The sequence below is a fragment of the Nicotiana tabacum genome, chromosome 10 (assembly GCF_000715075.1).
Source record: "Nicotiana tabacum cultivar K326 chromosome 10, ASM71507v2, whole genome shotgun sequence".
Lineage (NCBI taxonomy): Eukaryota > Viridiplantae > Streptophyta > Magnoliopsida > Solanales > Solanaceae > Nicotiana > Nicotiana tabacum.
In genome coordinates this window covers 126,384,045-126,399,687 of record NC_134089.1, presented here as the reverse complement: position 1 = coordinate 126,399,687, position 15,643 = coordinate 126,384,045, and the positions used below count along the sequence as shown (strand labels likewise).

Sequence of the window (15,643 nt, the reverse complement as noted above, 5' to 3'; positions counted from 1 at the left end):
AAGTTTCAAAACCAGTTCCGCATTTTCAAAATCACGGCCATAAAGCTCTAAATCACTTCTGCACTTAGATATCATGTCAATAAGAATTCCGCATTTAGATACCATGTCTAAAGGTTGTAAAATCAATTCTGCATTCTAGAAACCATACCAATAAGATTGAAATTATTTCTGCATTTAGATGTCATGCTTATAAGATTTTTGAATCAGCTTCTGCACTTAGAAATCATGCCTACAGGGTTTAAGATAAAATCAGCCGCTAAAATCAGTAATCGGTTTACATCTTGGACACCCGATTTATAAACAATCATGTCCGGTTATCACATAGGCAGTCTTGTAGGTTGATTGAGTTCTGGGTTTTAAAACTGCTATTTTCTTGCTGCTTGAAATTGCCTAGATTCAAGAAGTAATGAAAATTAGTAGGCAAACTGATTATGTATTTACAGCCCCGCTTTCATAAAACTGCTGCATGTGTGGTGCTCATCTAGATATCCTGCTATAGGATTCTTAAATTTTAAAAAAAAAACTATTTGTTTGAGGCGTGCAATTGTTTTCTATTTGTGGAAGTAAATATGAGCCCTTAATTGCATCTTTATGTGCCTGTCCTACTTGACTTTTTGTTTGTCACTTAGTTTTATCCTTTTAAAACAACCTAGGTGAGTCTAGAACTTCCTTAAATAGAGGTCTTAAACACCTCCAGGGCCACAGGCAAGGGACGGGTAATGCACGCATAAGGCACGTACTGGATAGAGCGCTTAGGTAACAATGATTAAGGGGAGGGTAATCGGGTAGTAAAGGATATGATGACCTGTGCGCTAATGTTATGTGTAGGATCCCACTTTGGGGACGATTACTAAGTATTGCACAGAAGTGATCCTATAGGCTAATAAACCTAGGAACCTTTTTATCCCCGTTTGAACAATCTCTGTTTGTTTAAATTGGTTTGTTTGCTTATAAGACTAATTCACCTAATTCGAGTTTGGCTGGGACCCACCGTTGTGGACCTCGAGGGGTGCCTCACACCTTCCCCTTAAGGTTATTTCGAGCCCTTACCCATTCTCTGGTAATGTAAACCGGTTTATGAGTTATTTGCTTTAGGTGCCCTAACGCACCTTAAATCCATTAGGTGGCGACTCTTCAAATTCCATACCCAATTCCCAAAAGGAAATGAGTTATCCCAAGAATGTTGAAACCCGAACTCCATGAGGGAAAATGGGCGCGATAGAGGTTTCTTCGAGTGTGGAGATACTAGCCACATGGTGAGAGATTGTCCCAGACTCCGGACAGATGCATCACGATGGGTAGTCAGGCTATGAGTTCGGTTCCAGTTGTTGATGCCCCTGTACTGCCAACTTGTGGTACAGGTCAGGCGAGTAGAGGGGCACCCAAGAAGGGGAGGCCCGACCCATTGATGTGATACCTATACTAGGTCTGAGGTAGCTGCACCAGATGATGTAGTACCGGTATGGTTTCGATTTGTTATAGAGGAGCATAATTCGTATTTTGTTTCGGTTATGCTTATCGGGGTGAATCCTCCTATTTTTGCTTCACCTATGGGTGAGTTTTATGATTTAGTACTCTACTTATGTGTTTAGCCCTGTTGGGAGATTCTATAGTGGTAGCCCATGTCTATCGTTTGTTTTCATTCATTATTGAGAGTTATGAGACTAGCGGTGACTTTATGTTCCGCATTTGGGTAGTTTTGATATGAATTATGGGTGATGTATTACGACTTGTGATTTAGATGCTCTACCGATGTGAGATTTCAGTATGTGTTGTGATTTTGTTGGCAGAATTAAATTAGTGGAAGGTTTCAGTTAGTATGATATGTATTCTACTTGTGATTCATAGTTGAAGTTGAGACCCTCATGGATTCATGTGATTTGATGTGTTTGAATTGGGCTGTATGCCGCGATGGTACTGATAGGGAGTTGTGCCCGTTGGGCTTGTTTGATAGTCCTCTTATGTGTTTCTCCTTACATATTCACATATTTCGTGTTGTGCTTATTGAGTTTTAGCTTGCGAGGTGTATGCCACGGTAGTGTTAGTTGTGACTTGTTGGTCTAGGTGAATGGTTATGAGGTCTTCATGTTTATCGCACTGTTGTCAGTGTTGTGCAAGTTTCTACAAGGTTCTAACGGATATGAGGCTAATTGTTGGTGCTGGATTTTATTACGGGTAGGTATTGTGATTAGGGATATTATGGGCATATGTGTGATGTGTTACATCATGTGGCTGTATCTTGTAGGTGTAGGCATAAGATGTTGCAGCTGGTTGGGGTGGGTACTGGGGTGGAGATAGGAATCGTGTTTTTTAGAGATGAACAGATGGTGAAAGTTTCAGCTCTAAGGCTTATTGGTATTGGTGGAAGGGATAAATTAAGGTTGATATGGTGTTGTTGGGCCTATGTGGATTGGGGTGATGTGAGATCTCCCGCGGATGTATGTAGGATGAATGCATTCAGTGATTTGATAACTTCTGGATGATTCTTGGCACGTTTGAGGACGAACGTTTGTTTAAGAGGGGGAGAATGTAACGACCTAACCGGTCATTTTGAGAATTAGCATTCTGTTTGGTTGCTTAAGGTCTCTAGCAATTTCGTATTATGTATTATGACTAGCGTGTGTGGTCGAGTTCGGATTTCGGATGATTCGGGATCAATTTAGAAGAAGGATTCTTGTTTTAGAAGCTTAAACGGTAAGAGTTGACCGATATGTGTAGACGACTCTGAAATAGCATTTTGATGATTCCAATAGCTTCGTATGGTGATTTTGGACTTAGGTGTGCATCCGGATTTGGATTTGGAGGGTCGTAGGATAATTTGAAGCATTTTGGCAAAAATTTAAAAAGTTAAAGTTTTGAAAGGTTAAGAGGTTTGACCGGGAGTTGGCTTTGTTGATATGAGGCTTGGATTGCGATTCCGAGAGTTGGATTTATTCCGTTATGTCATTTGAGACTTGCATGCAAAATTTGACGTCATTCCGAGTTTAAAGGTTAAGAAAAAGTTCTAGCTTAAAATAATGAAAGGTAAGCCTATTTATGTGACTTGTACTACTAAAAACATGTATTTTTTTCGAGTGAAGAAATCAACAAACTATATCAGCAATTTTTCTATCAGTAATTAAAAAAGTATCGCATATTTAGCAAGTTATCTAACTAGAGCATTAGATCGTAGTGGTGCAGTTCATATGCTTTGAGATGGGGAACATCACATTTGATGTTCAGCTCTTCAATCCTTGAACTGATATAAGGGGGATGGTCATGGCTGCTGCTAAACAACTCAATGCATGAGTAGTAGGTTTCTGCCCCTTTTTCCTCCACCTAGACCTTGTCATTCATGGTTTGTAGATTGACACAACAGACCATGGATGGATATGCAACTAAGCCATCCACATAGTCCTCACAATCGTCAAATAATGATGCCACATTTTTGGCAAATTGCTGCATTTCCAAGGCCTCCCATGGATGTGTTTGGTTCTATTGGTTCAGCCATAGAAATGGTTGAGTTTGCCGTTGGTGTTCTTGGCAAATCTATGGCTGGGTCTGATTTCAACTTCAGAAATATCATAATTATAATGATGATCAAAGTTGTTGTTATCATTATTTTTTTGTCTACCATTTTTCTTTGCAATATTTTGAACTACAAAGAGACCTTTGATTTTTGATTGACAAGGAGACGTTTTGGTTTCCAAGACCTTTTGGTTTATATAGAATTAAGTGTCTTAATTTTTTAGGTTAATTACTCTTTATCGAACTGATTATGAATTAAACAAAGAGTAATTATCCTAGAAAATTAAGACATTTGACAGAATTTTTCTACAACCTGCAAATCCATGAGGTATTGCTACAAATTACTAACACACATATAATACATGCACAGAAACCACAAATCTGATAGCATAATGCTTGGGCATTGTTTAAATCCAATCCCGGTCGAGACGATCATTAAGCTATACTATTCTTAGCTGGTGAACATTAATTTTGTATTGTATTTTGCGCTCGTCACAGTTGACCATATCCATATTTAATACTACAAGCGAGTACTATTAATTTTAGAAATTAAAAAAATTCATTAAAAACTTCCAGCATTATTTGCAAAACCTATTATCATTTGTCAAGTATATTTAATAAAACTATCTTTTGTATTTGTCAAACGTGCATCACACGTGCATCTTATGTCAAATTAGAAGATGCACGTCAAATAAAAAAAATTAAGAATATCGTATACACTGTTAAAATATGTGCGTGAGTTATAAAATAAAATTTTAAGAAAAAGTGATAGCTTAAAATAATGAAAGGTAAGCCTATTTATGTGACTTGCACTGCTAAAAACATGTATTGTTTTAGTGAAGAAATCGACAAACTCTATTAGCACCTTTTGATAAAATCTATCAGTAATTGAAAAAGTGTCGCATAGCAAGTTATCTAACTAGAGCATCATACTGTAGTGGTGCAGTTCATATGCTTTGAGATGTGGAACATCACATTTGATGTCCAGCTCTTCAATCCTTGAGTTGATATAAGAGGGATGGTCATGGCTGCTGCTAAACAACTTAATGCATGAGCAGCAGGTTTCTGTCCCTTTTTCCTCCACCTATACCTTGTCATTCATAGTCTGTAGACTGGCACAACACACATTGAATGGATATGCAACTAAACCATCCACGTAGTCCTCACAATCATCAAATAATGATGCCACATTTTTGGCACATTACTACATTTTCAAGGCCTCCCATGGTTGTGTTTGGTTCCATTGGTTTAGCCTTAGAAATGATTGAGTTTGTCGTTGGTGTGCTTGGCAAATCTATGGTTGGGTCTGGTTTCAACTTCAAAAACATCATAATTTTAATGATGATCACTGCTGTTGTTATCATTATTTTTTTGTCAACCATTTTTCTTTGCAGTGCTTTGAACTACAAAGAGACCTTTAATTTTTGGATTACAAAGAGACGTTTTGGTTTCCGAAACCTTTTGGTTTATATAGAATTAAGTGTCTTAACTTTTTAGGTTAATTACACTTTCTCAAACATGTTTTGAATCAAACAAAGAGTTATTATCCTAGAAAATTAGGACATTTGATAGAACCTTTCTAACATAATGCCTTGGCATTGTTTAAATCCAATCCATGTGGAGACGATCATTAAACTATACTATCTATGGCTAGCGAGCATTAATTTTATGTTGTGTTATGCGCTCGTCACATTTGACCATATCCACATTTTAATACTACTAGCGAGTACTATTAATTTTAGAAATTAAAAATGTCACGATCCAAAAAGACAGTGATAGCGCCGGACACCACTGTCAGTTAAGACAACAATAAATACTTAATTTGGTTCTCATTTCAATATTTTAAAAATCATATTTTCCTTCAATTAAATACTAAAAGATGGGATTTATAGAATAAATAATAATATTTTTAACAATTTCAGTACAAGACAACCTATAATCACCTCAAAACCAGGTGTCACAAGTGCATGAGCATCAATTAGGAATATAAAATAAAATACAGCATCTGTCCGGAATACAAATTGGACAGGAGAAATATAAATACTCTATAAGAGACTCTATTGGCTGCGGGTCGTAATATGGAGTGCATCTCACCTAAGTCCCCGCATGTATACATGCTTATGCTCTCACAAGGCCACTAAACATATATGTACCTACTCAAAATGTGCAACAAGTGTAGTATGAGTACGTAAATCCACGTGTACCCAGTAAGTATCTAGCCTAACCCTAGAGGAGTAGTGAGGAGGGGTCGACATCGACACTCACTATTGGTCCAATAATATCAGGTACAGTAAAAGGGTAAATAAACAAGAGGAAGAGTAAATAAATGAAATAAACAAGCATAAAACACGTGATACAAATTCCCTTCTTTACAATGAACTCAAGCCCATTAGAGCCTTAATCGGAGCACACATATCGGTGTAGTTGATCTCAACAAATAGATTGTCATAACTCAAATCGGGAAAAACTCACGGATACACTAGCTTCTTGTCAAATATACACACGATTCCATGAGGATATGATATAGGAAATGCCGAGGCGTATGACCCCATTCAACATAAATATTTAAATTTTGTACCGCCGAGGGTCGAACGACACGAACCATAGATGCATCTATTAACCTGCCAAAGTGAACGGCCCACTCCTATGAGAGTGTGGTACATATCCTGCCGAGGCGAACAACACGATCCCATAAGATGTGAAATACATAATACTGCCGAGGCGAACGTCCTGATCCCATTAGAATAAGAAGCTTTGACGGGTCCTTGACCACACTCACGAATAAACGTGTGAGTTGTAATTTCTTTAACAAAAACCTTTCAATGAAGCATATATATCATGGAAACATGCTGTAAGAGAAGTAAAATTATTTGGTGACTAATCATGAACTCGTGAAATCTCAACAATAACAAGCCCAGTCTCAAGTACAAATGTAAAACAGAGAAATTTAATAGGCGAGAGACTGCTCAAATAGTACAGCTATAGAATGATGTGAACCTAAGCCTACCCGGACAATAACATGAATTTATCTACGCACGGGCTCTCATCCTAGTGCGTACGTAACCCCCCACAACAAGTAGCACACATCAATATACAACACCTAGGGGTAATTTCCCCCTCACATCGTTAGACAGGAGACTTACCTCGCTTCGAAGTTCCATATCCGGCTCCAACATTGCTCTAACACCTCAAGCCAGTGTCTGTCACTCCAAAACTAGTTAAGCAATGTGAAAACAATAAAAATATACTCTAATACTCATAATAAATCAAGTTATAACAACTCCCAACTCCGCTCGAAAAGTCAATAAAGTCAACCCTCGGGCTCACGTGCCCGTATTCCAAAAATTTTGAAAATAAATATTACCCATAACTCATATGGTCTATATCCAAAAATTCATCCAATTTCGTCCATGAATCGACCCTCAAATCAAGGATTTATCATTTTTAACTTTGGGGCTCAAATCCCAATTTCTACAATCCAAATACGGATAAAAATAGGAACCAATAGAAATAATCATGGAGAAACGTCAAAATAAAGGTCATATATTTACCCCCTTGTTTATACGAGAACAACTCCGCGAAAATCACCTCAAACGGAGCTCTAGAACTCAAGATATGCCCAAAATACTAAAATTCTCGGTTTAAAATACTGTACAGGCGATTTTTCTTCATCGCCTTCGCGGGAGACCTTTGCGTTCGCGAAGAGCAATTTTTTGCGTTGACCGGTCCACCTAAAAATCCTTCTTCACGTTCGCGGAACCTCTCTCTCTCATTCACGAAGAACAAATCTTCACACCAGAAACCAACAATTTTGTCTGACACGGAAATGGGCATAACTCGCTCATACGACATCGAAATTCGATGATTCTTGTTGCTATGGCTCTGTAATTACAATACGGAACCTCTCTCTCTCATTCACGAAGAACAAATCTTCACACCAGAAACCAACAATTTTGTCTGACACGGAAATGGGCATAACTCGCTCATACGACATCGAAATTCGATGATTCTTGTTGCTATGGCTCTGTAATTACAATACGGATCTATTGATTCAATACAATCACAAATCAAAGATATATTTCTCAATATAGTGCCCTTTATGCCCAAAGAAACAACACTGAAACATCAAATAAGAGCGCGATACAACTCAAATACCTCCGAAACACACCCAAGGCCCCCGAGACCCTGTCCAATCACACAAACCAATCCCATAACATAACACGGACCTGCTCGAGGCCTGAAATCATATCAAACAATATCAAAATCATGAATCCCACCCCAATTCAAGCTTAATGAACTTTAAAACTTCAAACTTCTAGATTCAATGCCGAAACCCATCAAATCACGTCCGATTGACCTCGAATTTTGCACACAAGTCACATTCAACATTATGGACCTACTCCAACTTCCAGAATCAGAATCCGACCCTGATATCAAAAAGTCCACTCCCGGTCAAACTTCTCAAAAACCTTAAAATTTCTAACTTTCGCCAAATGACCCCGAAATGACCTACGGACCTCCAAATCCACTTTTGAATGCGCTCCCAATGCCAGAATCACCATACAGAGCTTTTCCCTGACTTGAAATCCCAAATGGATATTGATAACATTGAAATACACATCAACCAAAATTTATGAAATTATTCCAAAATGCCAACTTCCATAATAGGCGCCAAAACGCTCCTGGGTCATCCAAAAACCGATCCGTACATATGCCCAAGTCCAAAATTATCATACGAACCTGTTGGAACCTTCAAATCCCGATTCCGATATCGTTTACTCAAAAAGCACAATTTAGTCAATTCTTCCAACTTAAAGCTTCCGAAATGAGAATATTCTTTCCAAACCAACTCCCAACTTCCCGAAATTCAATTCCGACCACGCATGCAAGTCATAATACCTGAACTAAAGCTACTCAGGGTCTTAAACCGCTGAACGACGTGCTAGAGCTCAAAACGACCAGTCAGGTCCTTACATTCTCCCCCACTTAAACATACGTCATCCCCGAGCGTGCCAAGAACTACTCTGGAGTTGTCCAAAATCACTATTTAACACCTCGTACACCTGCCCCATGCCAGCACAACCCAGTTGAGCACATTAGCTCAAGCCAGACTGAAGATCCTTCCTGCTACCTTAGCTAGCAAGCTTTAGAACCAAATTCCAACATCTAAAGTTTCACCACGATACCAGATTCTAACACACAAACACCTATTAATCACCAAACACTAAACCCAACGTGACCATGCTCCTCCGCGGAAATCACACCATGCACGCATAAGTCATTTGCCCAAGGCATACTCCCCCAAGCACAACGGCTGAAATTTTCACTGACCCGAAGCCCGTAGTATACCTCATAACATATATAAGCCTTGTTCCAACTCTCGCAATACTGCCACGATGAAAGAGATTTGTAGAAACTCATAACCATCTGCTGAATCACAAATCATAGAGTCTCTCCTCCTAACAAGAAGCATTATTTCATTCTGAACTGAACAACGATATTTGCTCTTTAATATAACTTATATAAATCTGATTGCACTGATCATAAGTCCAATAATTTCGTCTTACCCAGTACAAGCTGCTCCGGCAATAAGACATCACAAACACTACCTAACATTTCATATGACGCCATCAATGCGCCAACAACCTACAACTTGAATATGACACATAAGGAAAAATGAACTCTGGAAAGAACTACTCAGCCCACGTACCTAATTTAAACAACCAAAAAGATGTTATAAACATTCCCTAGAAAATGAGAAACAAAACACACAATAATAGATGTGGGAAACTGTACTCAACATCACGTCATTGCAGCGTGCAACCCGATACACACATGATACTGTTGCAACGTGAAACCTGATCAAACCATAATAGCCGCAGCAGCGTGCCACCCGATCCAAACAACATACCCGTAGTGGTGTGCCACCCGTTACACACATAATAATCTATGAGGAAATACTTACCGAGCTAAAATGCTCATACCTACAAACATACTCGAACATCAACCACAAGCACGCGAAGTGCATAATACAAATCCTGGGGAGACGGATAGCGACATACGCTATGAAACTCAAGCACAACTAAGGTGCAATAAATGACATGTATCTTAAGAGCCATCCTTCTCTCACAACACCATAAATTTCACGGGATCTCAATACGAGTTCGAATAATCAAACCACCTCACAACCCACTTGGCATAATATAGATTACACGGAATAGCTGATGACATAAATAACATCTAGGGCCCGAAGATTCCTCTATAAACAATGCTAACCTGAAATGAGCCCACCCGGCCTGACATAGGACCTATATTCACATTTAAATCCACCTACGGACCTCACGCTGATTTTGACCGTACCATACTAGGCTAATAACCTTTCAAGGATCCACACTACCCCTTTTTCCCATGACACAGAAGAACAGCTGCCCAATCCGGAACAAACTTCCACAGTTCACAACCAAATGAATAGAGCGCCTCCAGGCCTAAAATCTCACATTAGCGATAGTACCATAATCTCTATACTTGGTTTCAATCTTCAATCAATCAAGTGATTACATGTCACACTTATACAATCTTCCCGTGGAATACACTCCCACGACCTTCCGTACCTGGTAACAAGGTCTGCACATCCATACTACCGGCCATACAATGCTGTAAATCAAATCAAGAATCCGTAGATCAGTACACAAAGCCTCTTACACAGGACACCGATCTCAGGTGACGCTAAAGACAATACCAGCTTACTCTAAACACCTGAATTCTTTCTTGCTCATCCAAGCTAGTAACATTCTTGTCTACACTGAACCGCAACCTTGATCCTCAACTTCCAATTACTATGTCGCTCACTGCACCTAACATGCCAATACACAAGAGTACAAGAATTCCATCATAACTCCTAAACCACTAATATAATAAACTCTATCACATAGAAAACTTTCACTTAACTCATTTCAGGAGAACCATTGCAACACGCGACTGAATTACCGTAACCGCAGAAAATACAAACCTCGAGTGGTGGTCTAAACTACCATAATTCTTTTGGGATCCATCTAGACATAACATGCCATAATACTCGAATACCCCCATATAAAATCAATTACGGTGATCGTCAAGCCTAGCACATACTTCCACAAATCACGTGTATAACTTAACACACTGAAGAACTGATCATTGCCACCATCATGCCAATCCAACCATTGCTAACCTATCTGACCTCCTTTAATTTACTCCGGACTTGCCTTAGGAATAATAATAGCTCCATTTAAAACATAGCGAACCCAAATTCGCACTCATCCTGAGTGACCTTATTTCACGAGACCACTTTGTCTCTTCAACACACGACCCATCTCATACCCTCCTTGTGCGCATATTCGCATCTTCAACTGGGACACCCATTCTGGAAATTCCTCTAGGAACCCGAAGTTATTTTCTCCCATTCCTCTAATGCTACATCGAAGACCGATAATAACATAGAACACTCCAATCCCCTTTCATAATTCACTGCAAAATCTCGATACTTAACCACACCACGGACGCGAAATCCTTAGGTACCGCATTTTAATTTTGAACCTACTAGGGCAATTGTTGAGAGTCATCCACTCTGACTTGTTCCCGAATATAGTCACACTCCAAGGCCCTGCTAGCACATAAACACCCTCTCCAAGAAGCAACCGGCTGAATTCCTTTCCTTATACATCACATCCCCATGAAGCATAGACTCTAAGTCTTTCCAAAACCTGAACATGAACCGATAAGGCCAAAGATAGCACATATTCCTCAAATCCTTTGCTCAAATTACCACTAATATTTTTTTCCCTTAGTCGTAATAACCCACCAGTACCCCAATAACTAGAAACCGCACAAGTAGACAACTTCGCAGTCCAATCATAGACGGTGACGCTCTCCCACTTAGCTTAAAGCTACAATTACATAAACCTGAGACCCACCGAGGTTCCTTCTTCCCCATTGGCTTCAGCTAAAAGTCCAACAACATATTCCAAACTCGTAGTCATGTTGCACCCAAATAAAAATTTGTGGACCTAGTCGTTGTCCACCATGAATTTCCCAAATGGCTGCAGACTTTCCTCAAGGCATGTGACCTCCTACCACAGAACTCATATGTTACTCTGCCACTTTCCCACTTTGGTCCAACCCTCTCCTTTAAGCAACTCCTCGACTTCTACTTTTCACACTTGACCTTCTAGCAATTCAACCACCACAAAACATCTTCCACATGTCCTTCCTTGTCCTTCGTCGCCCAATTGTTGCCCCAAATCCGAATCCAACTCCGTAACACCCGAACAAATGAGCCTCTACCAACTCTAAACCTCTTGAGAATCATCTTTCTTGAGCCATTTCTTGAATTCAATCTATCTTTAATTTTCCGTCTTTTTTCGTTTCTTTATTTTCTTTTAGCTTCCGCACGTTTCTTGATTATCTTGTTTTTCTTTAGTAATTCTTGAATCCCCTATCATGTTGTTATCAAGTGGTATCAGATCATAGGCTAATCAAGATTTCAGTCTTGATAATCTTGGGAGGTTCTTGAGCAAAAAAAGCAAAAAAAATGAAAATCATCCCAAAAAAGTGTTATTGCTCATTATTATTTTTAGAATTCAAGTATTATTTGGTTTCCAAGTCAAGAAATGAAACAAGAAGAGGGGATCCTTGTTCTTGAAGATTAAGGAAACTTCTTTCCTTATTTTTGTGGGTTTTGGGTTTCCTAAAAAAATTTCCTTTTTTTTCTACTAACCAATTCCTATTCTTTCTAGGTTTGGTCATTCACTCTTCTTTCTTTTTCTAACTCCATACTCTTATCACTAAGGGTTGTGACTAGTAAGATCTATTAATAAATCTAAAGATTAACGACCAAGAGTTGCATTGTGTGGAAAAAAGGTAAGAGAGGTAAGAACATCAGAGAGAAAAGCCAAATTGAGAGATATATATTACTTTGTTCAGGATGTCTCGTACAGGTAGTGATGATGAACAAAGGATTCTTCAAGAAGGAAAAATCAAAGGAAGGAATGATTTCACCTTGCAAGCTATGCACCAACAATTTGAAAGGTGGAATTTGCAATTCCAAGAGATGAGAGACACCATTGCTGAGCAAAATATTACAATAGCTGAACTTAGGAGGGGAAATAATGCTAGACCCCAAGTTAGGAGAAATGTACCCGCCCCCATTGTAAATCAAGAAAACCCAATCGATGATTTTAATGATGATATTGATTTTGATAGGGTAGGAAGAGATAGGAGGGGACAAAGAGGAAGACTTGAAGATGATAATATAAGTAGTATAAAGATGAAGATGCCATCTTTCAAGGGAACAAGGGATCCAGACTTGTACCTTGATTGGGAGAGAAAAGTGAAAGCCATCTTTGACTGCGACAATTATTTGGAGGGTAAGAAGGTTAAACTTGCTGCTGTTAAATTTTCTAACTATGCAGCAATCTGGTGGAAAAATCTTTCTAGGGACAGATTGCAAGAAGGACAAGCACTCGTTGCTACGTGGGTTGCGATGAAGAGGGTAATGAGGAAGAGATTTGTGCCATCACACTTTCAAAGAGATCTACAACAATGTCTTCAAACTTTGAGGCAAGGATCCTTGTCTGTAGATGAGTACTTTAAGGCTATGGATATAGAGGAAGAGGAGCTACAATGGCTAGGTTTTTGAATGGTTTAAATAAGGAAATAGTTGATGTAGTCGAATTACAACAATATGTAACTTTAGATGAGTTAGTTGAATTAGTTGTAAAGGTAGAAATAAAAAACAAAAGGAGACAACAATCTAGCTCATGGAGAAGCCGGCCAACTACTATTCCAAAGAAGCAATGGCCGAAATCTGAGGAGACACCTACTCTTAAATTACATGAAGACAAGGACAGGAACAAATTGGAATCCAAGGATGGGGTAAGCCTTTTATGCCTAAGACTTCTACTTCTACTTCTTTTATTCAATGTCTCAAGTGTCAAGGGAGAGGGCATAAGGCTTATGAATGCCCAAGTAGAAGAAACATTCTAATCAAAGAGGATGGGGGATATGAGAGTGAAAAAAGTGAACCAAGTGAAGAACATGAAGAAAACTTTGTTGAGAATGAAGAAGGAGAAGAGATGGAGTACATTGATAGTGGGTTGAATTTTGTGGTTAAGAGGCTTATGCACATTAATTTGGGTCACTCTAATGAAGAATAAAGGGAAAACATATTCCATATTCGGTGTGGGATTAAAGATAAAATTTGTTCTATGATAATTGATAATGGGAGCTGTGCTAATGTTGTGAGTGCATATTTGATGGAAAGGTTAGGGTTGGAATGGACGAAGCACCCTAGACCTTTTAGGTTGCAATTGTTCAATGATAGCGGAGAGGTCAAGGTGAATAAGTAATGCATGGTCTCCTTTAAGATTGGAAGGTACGCTGACGAAGTTCTATGTGATATAGTACCCATGCAAGCTTGTCATATCTTGTTGGGGCGCCCGTGGCAGTATGATAGGAGTGCTTTTCATGATGGGAGGAAAAATAGATACTCTCTTGAGAATAATGGCAAGAAGTACATTCTTCCACCTTTAACTCCTTCCCAAGTGTATGAAGATCAATAAAAGATGAAAGAATCAATGGGGAAACATGGGGAGGGATCAAAACGAGAGACTAAAGGGAAAGAAAAAGAGGAAAATATGAAGTGAGGTGTGAGGAGAGAGAGGGCAGCAATGAGAGAAAGGAAAAGGTGGGGAAGAGTGAAAAAAAAGAAACCATTGGTGAGAGGAAAGAGGCTAAGATTGAAAAAAAAGTGAGCCTTGCAAAAGCCAAAGAGTGTTTAATTGCCAAAAAGGAGGGGCTGCCTATTATCTTGCTCACTTATAAGGAAGTTCTGCTTAATAATGATTCACTAACATCCTCTTTGCCTAGTATTATTTCTAACCTTTTGCAGGATTTTGAAGATGTTTTTCCTGAGGATCTTCCTAAAGGTTTACCACCTTTAAGAGGAATAGAGCATCAAATTGATTTTGTGCTAGGATCACAAATTCCTAATAGGCCTGCTTATAGGAGTAATCCCGAAGAAACAAAAGAATTGCAAAAACAAGTAGAGGAGCTGCTTGATAAGGGATATGTAACAGAAAGCATGAGTCCCTGTTCTGTGCCCGTGCTTTTGGTGCCAAATAAGGATAGCACTTGGAGGATGTGCGTGGACTGCCGCGCCATCAATAAAATAACGTTAAAGTATCGTCATTCTATTCCTCATTTAGATGATATGCTTGACCAATTGCATGGGTCTCAAATATTCTCTAAAATTGATTTGAAGAGTGGATATCACCAAATTAGAATGAATCCTGGAGATGAGTGGAAAACTACCTTTAAAACTAAATATGGATTGTAAGAATGGTTAGTGATGCCGTTCGGGGTTAACTAATACACCTAGTACATTCATGAGGTTAATGAACCATATCTTTAAGGATTTTCATGGAAAATTTGTAGTCGCTTATTTTGATGATATTCTTATCTTTTCTAAATCTTTAGAAGAGCATGTCGAACATTTGAAACAAGTTTGTAATGTGCTTAGGGAGCAACAACTATATGCAAATCTATCCAAGTGCACTTTTTGTGTAGATAAGGTAGTTTTTCTGGGTTTTGTTGTGAGTTCTAGAGGTGTTGAAGTAGATGAAGATAAAATCAAAGCGATTAAAGATTGGCCTACACCTAATAGCATTACTGAAGTTAGAAGTTTTCATAGACTTGCTAGCTTTTATAGGAGATTTATTAGAGATTTTAGTTCAATTGCTGCACCTTTAACTGAAGTCATTAAGAAGGATAAGGTCTTTAATTGGGGGAAAGAACAAGAGCATGCATTTAATATTTTGAAGGATAAATTGTGTTCTGCTCCTTTGTAACAATTACCTGATTTTAATAAGTCTTTTGAAATTGAATGCGATGCATCTGGTAGAGGTATTGGGGTTATTTTAATGCAAGATTCTAAACCAATTGCTTATTTTAGTGAGAAGTTGAATAGGGCTGCATTGAATTATTCTACTTTTGATAAAGAATTGTATGCCTTGGTAAGGGTTCTTGCTACATGGCAGCATTATTTGTGGCCAAAGGAGTTTGTGATAAAAACTGACCATGAGTCTTTAAGATACTTGAAAAG

The 15,643-nt window shown here is 38.7% G+C and overlaps 1 protein-coding gene across 1 annotated transcript; it reads left to right on the top strand.

Moving 5' to 3' along the window:
• The first annotated feature begins 14,867 nt into the window (after nt 1-14,867).
• LOC142165362 (putative mitochondrial protein AtMg00860) lies at nt 14,868-15,389 on the top strand. Its single transcript, XM_075223934.1, has 2 exons — nt 14,868-14,883; nt 14,977-15,389. The coding sequence occupies exons 1-2, from the start codon at nt 14,868-14,870 to the stop codon at nt 15,387-15,389; spliced, it is 429 nt and encodes a 142-aa protein (XP_075080035.1).
• Nucleotides 15,390-15,643: the final 254 nt, after the last annotated feature.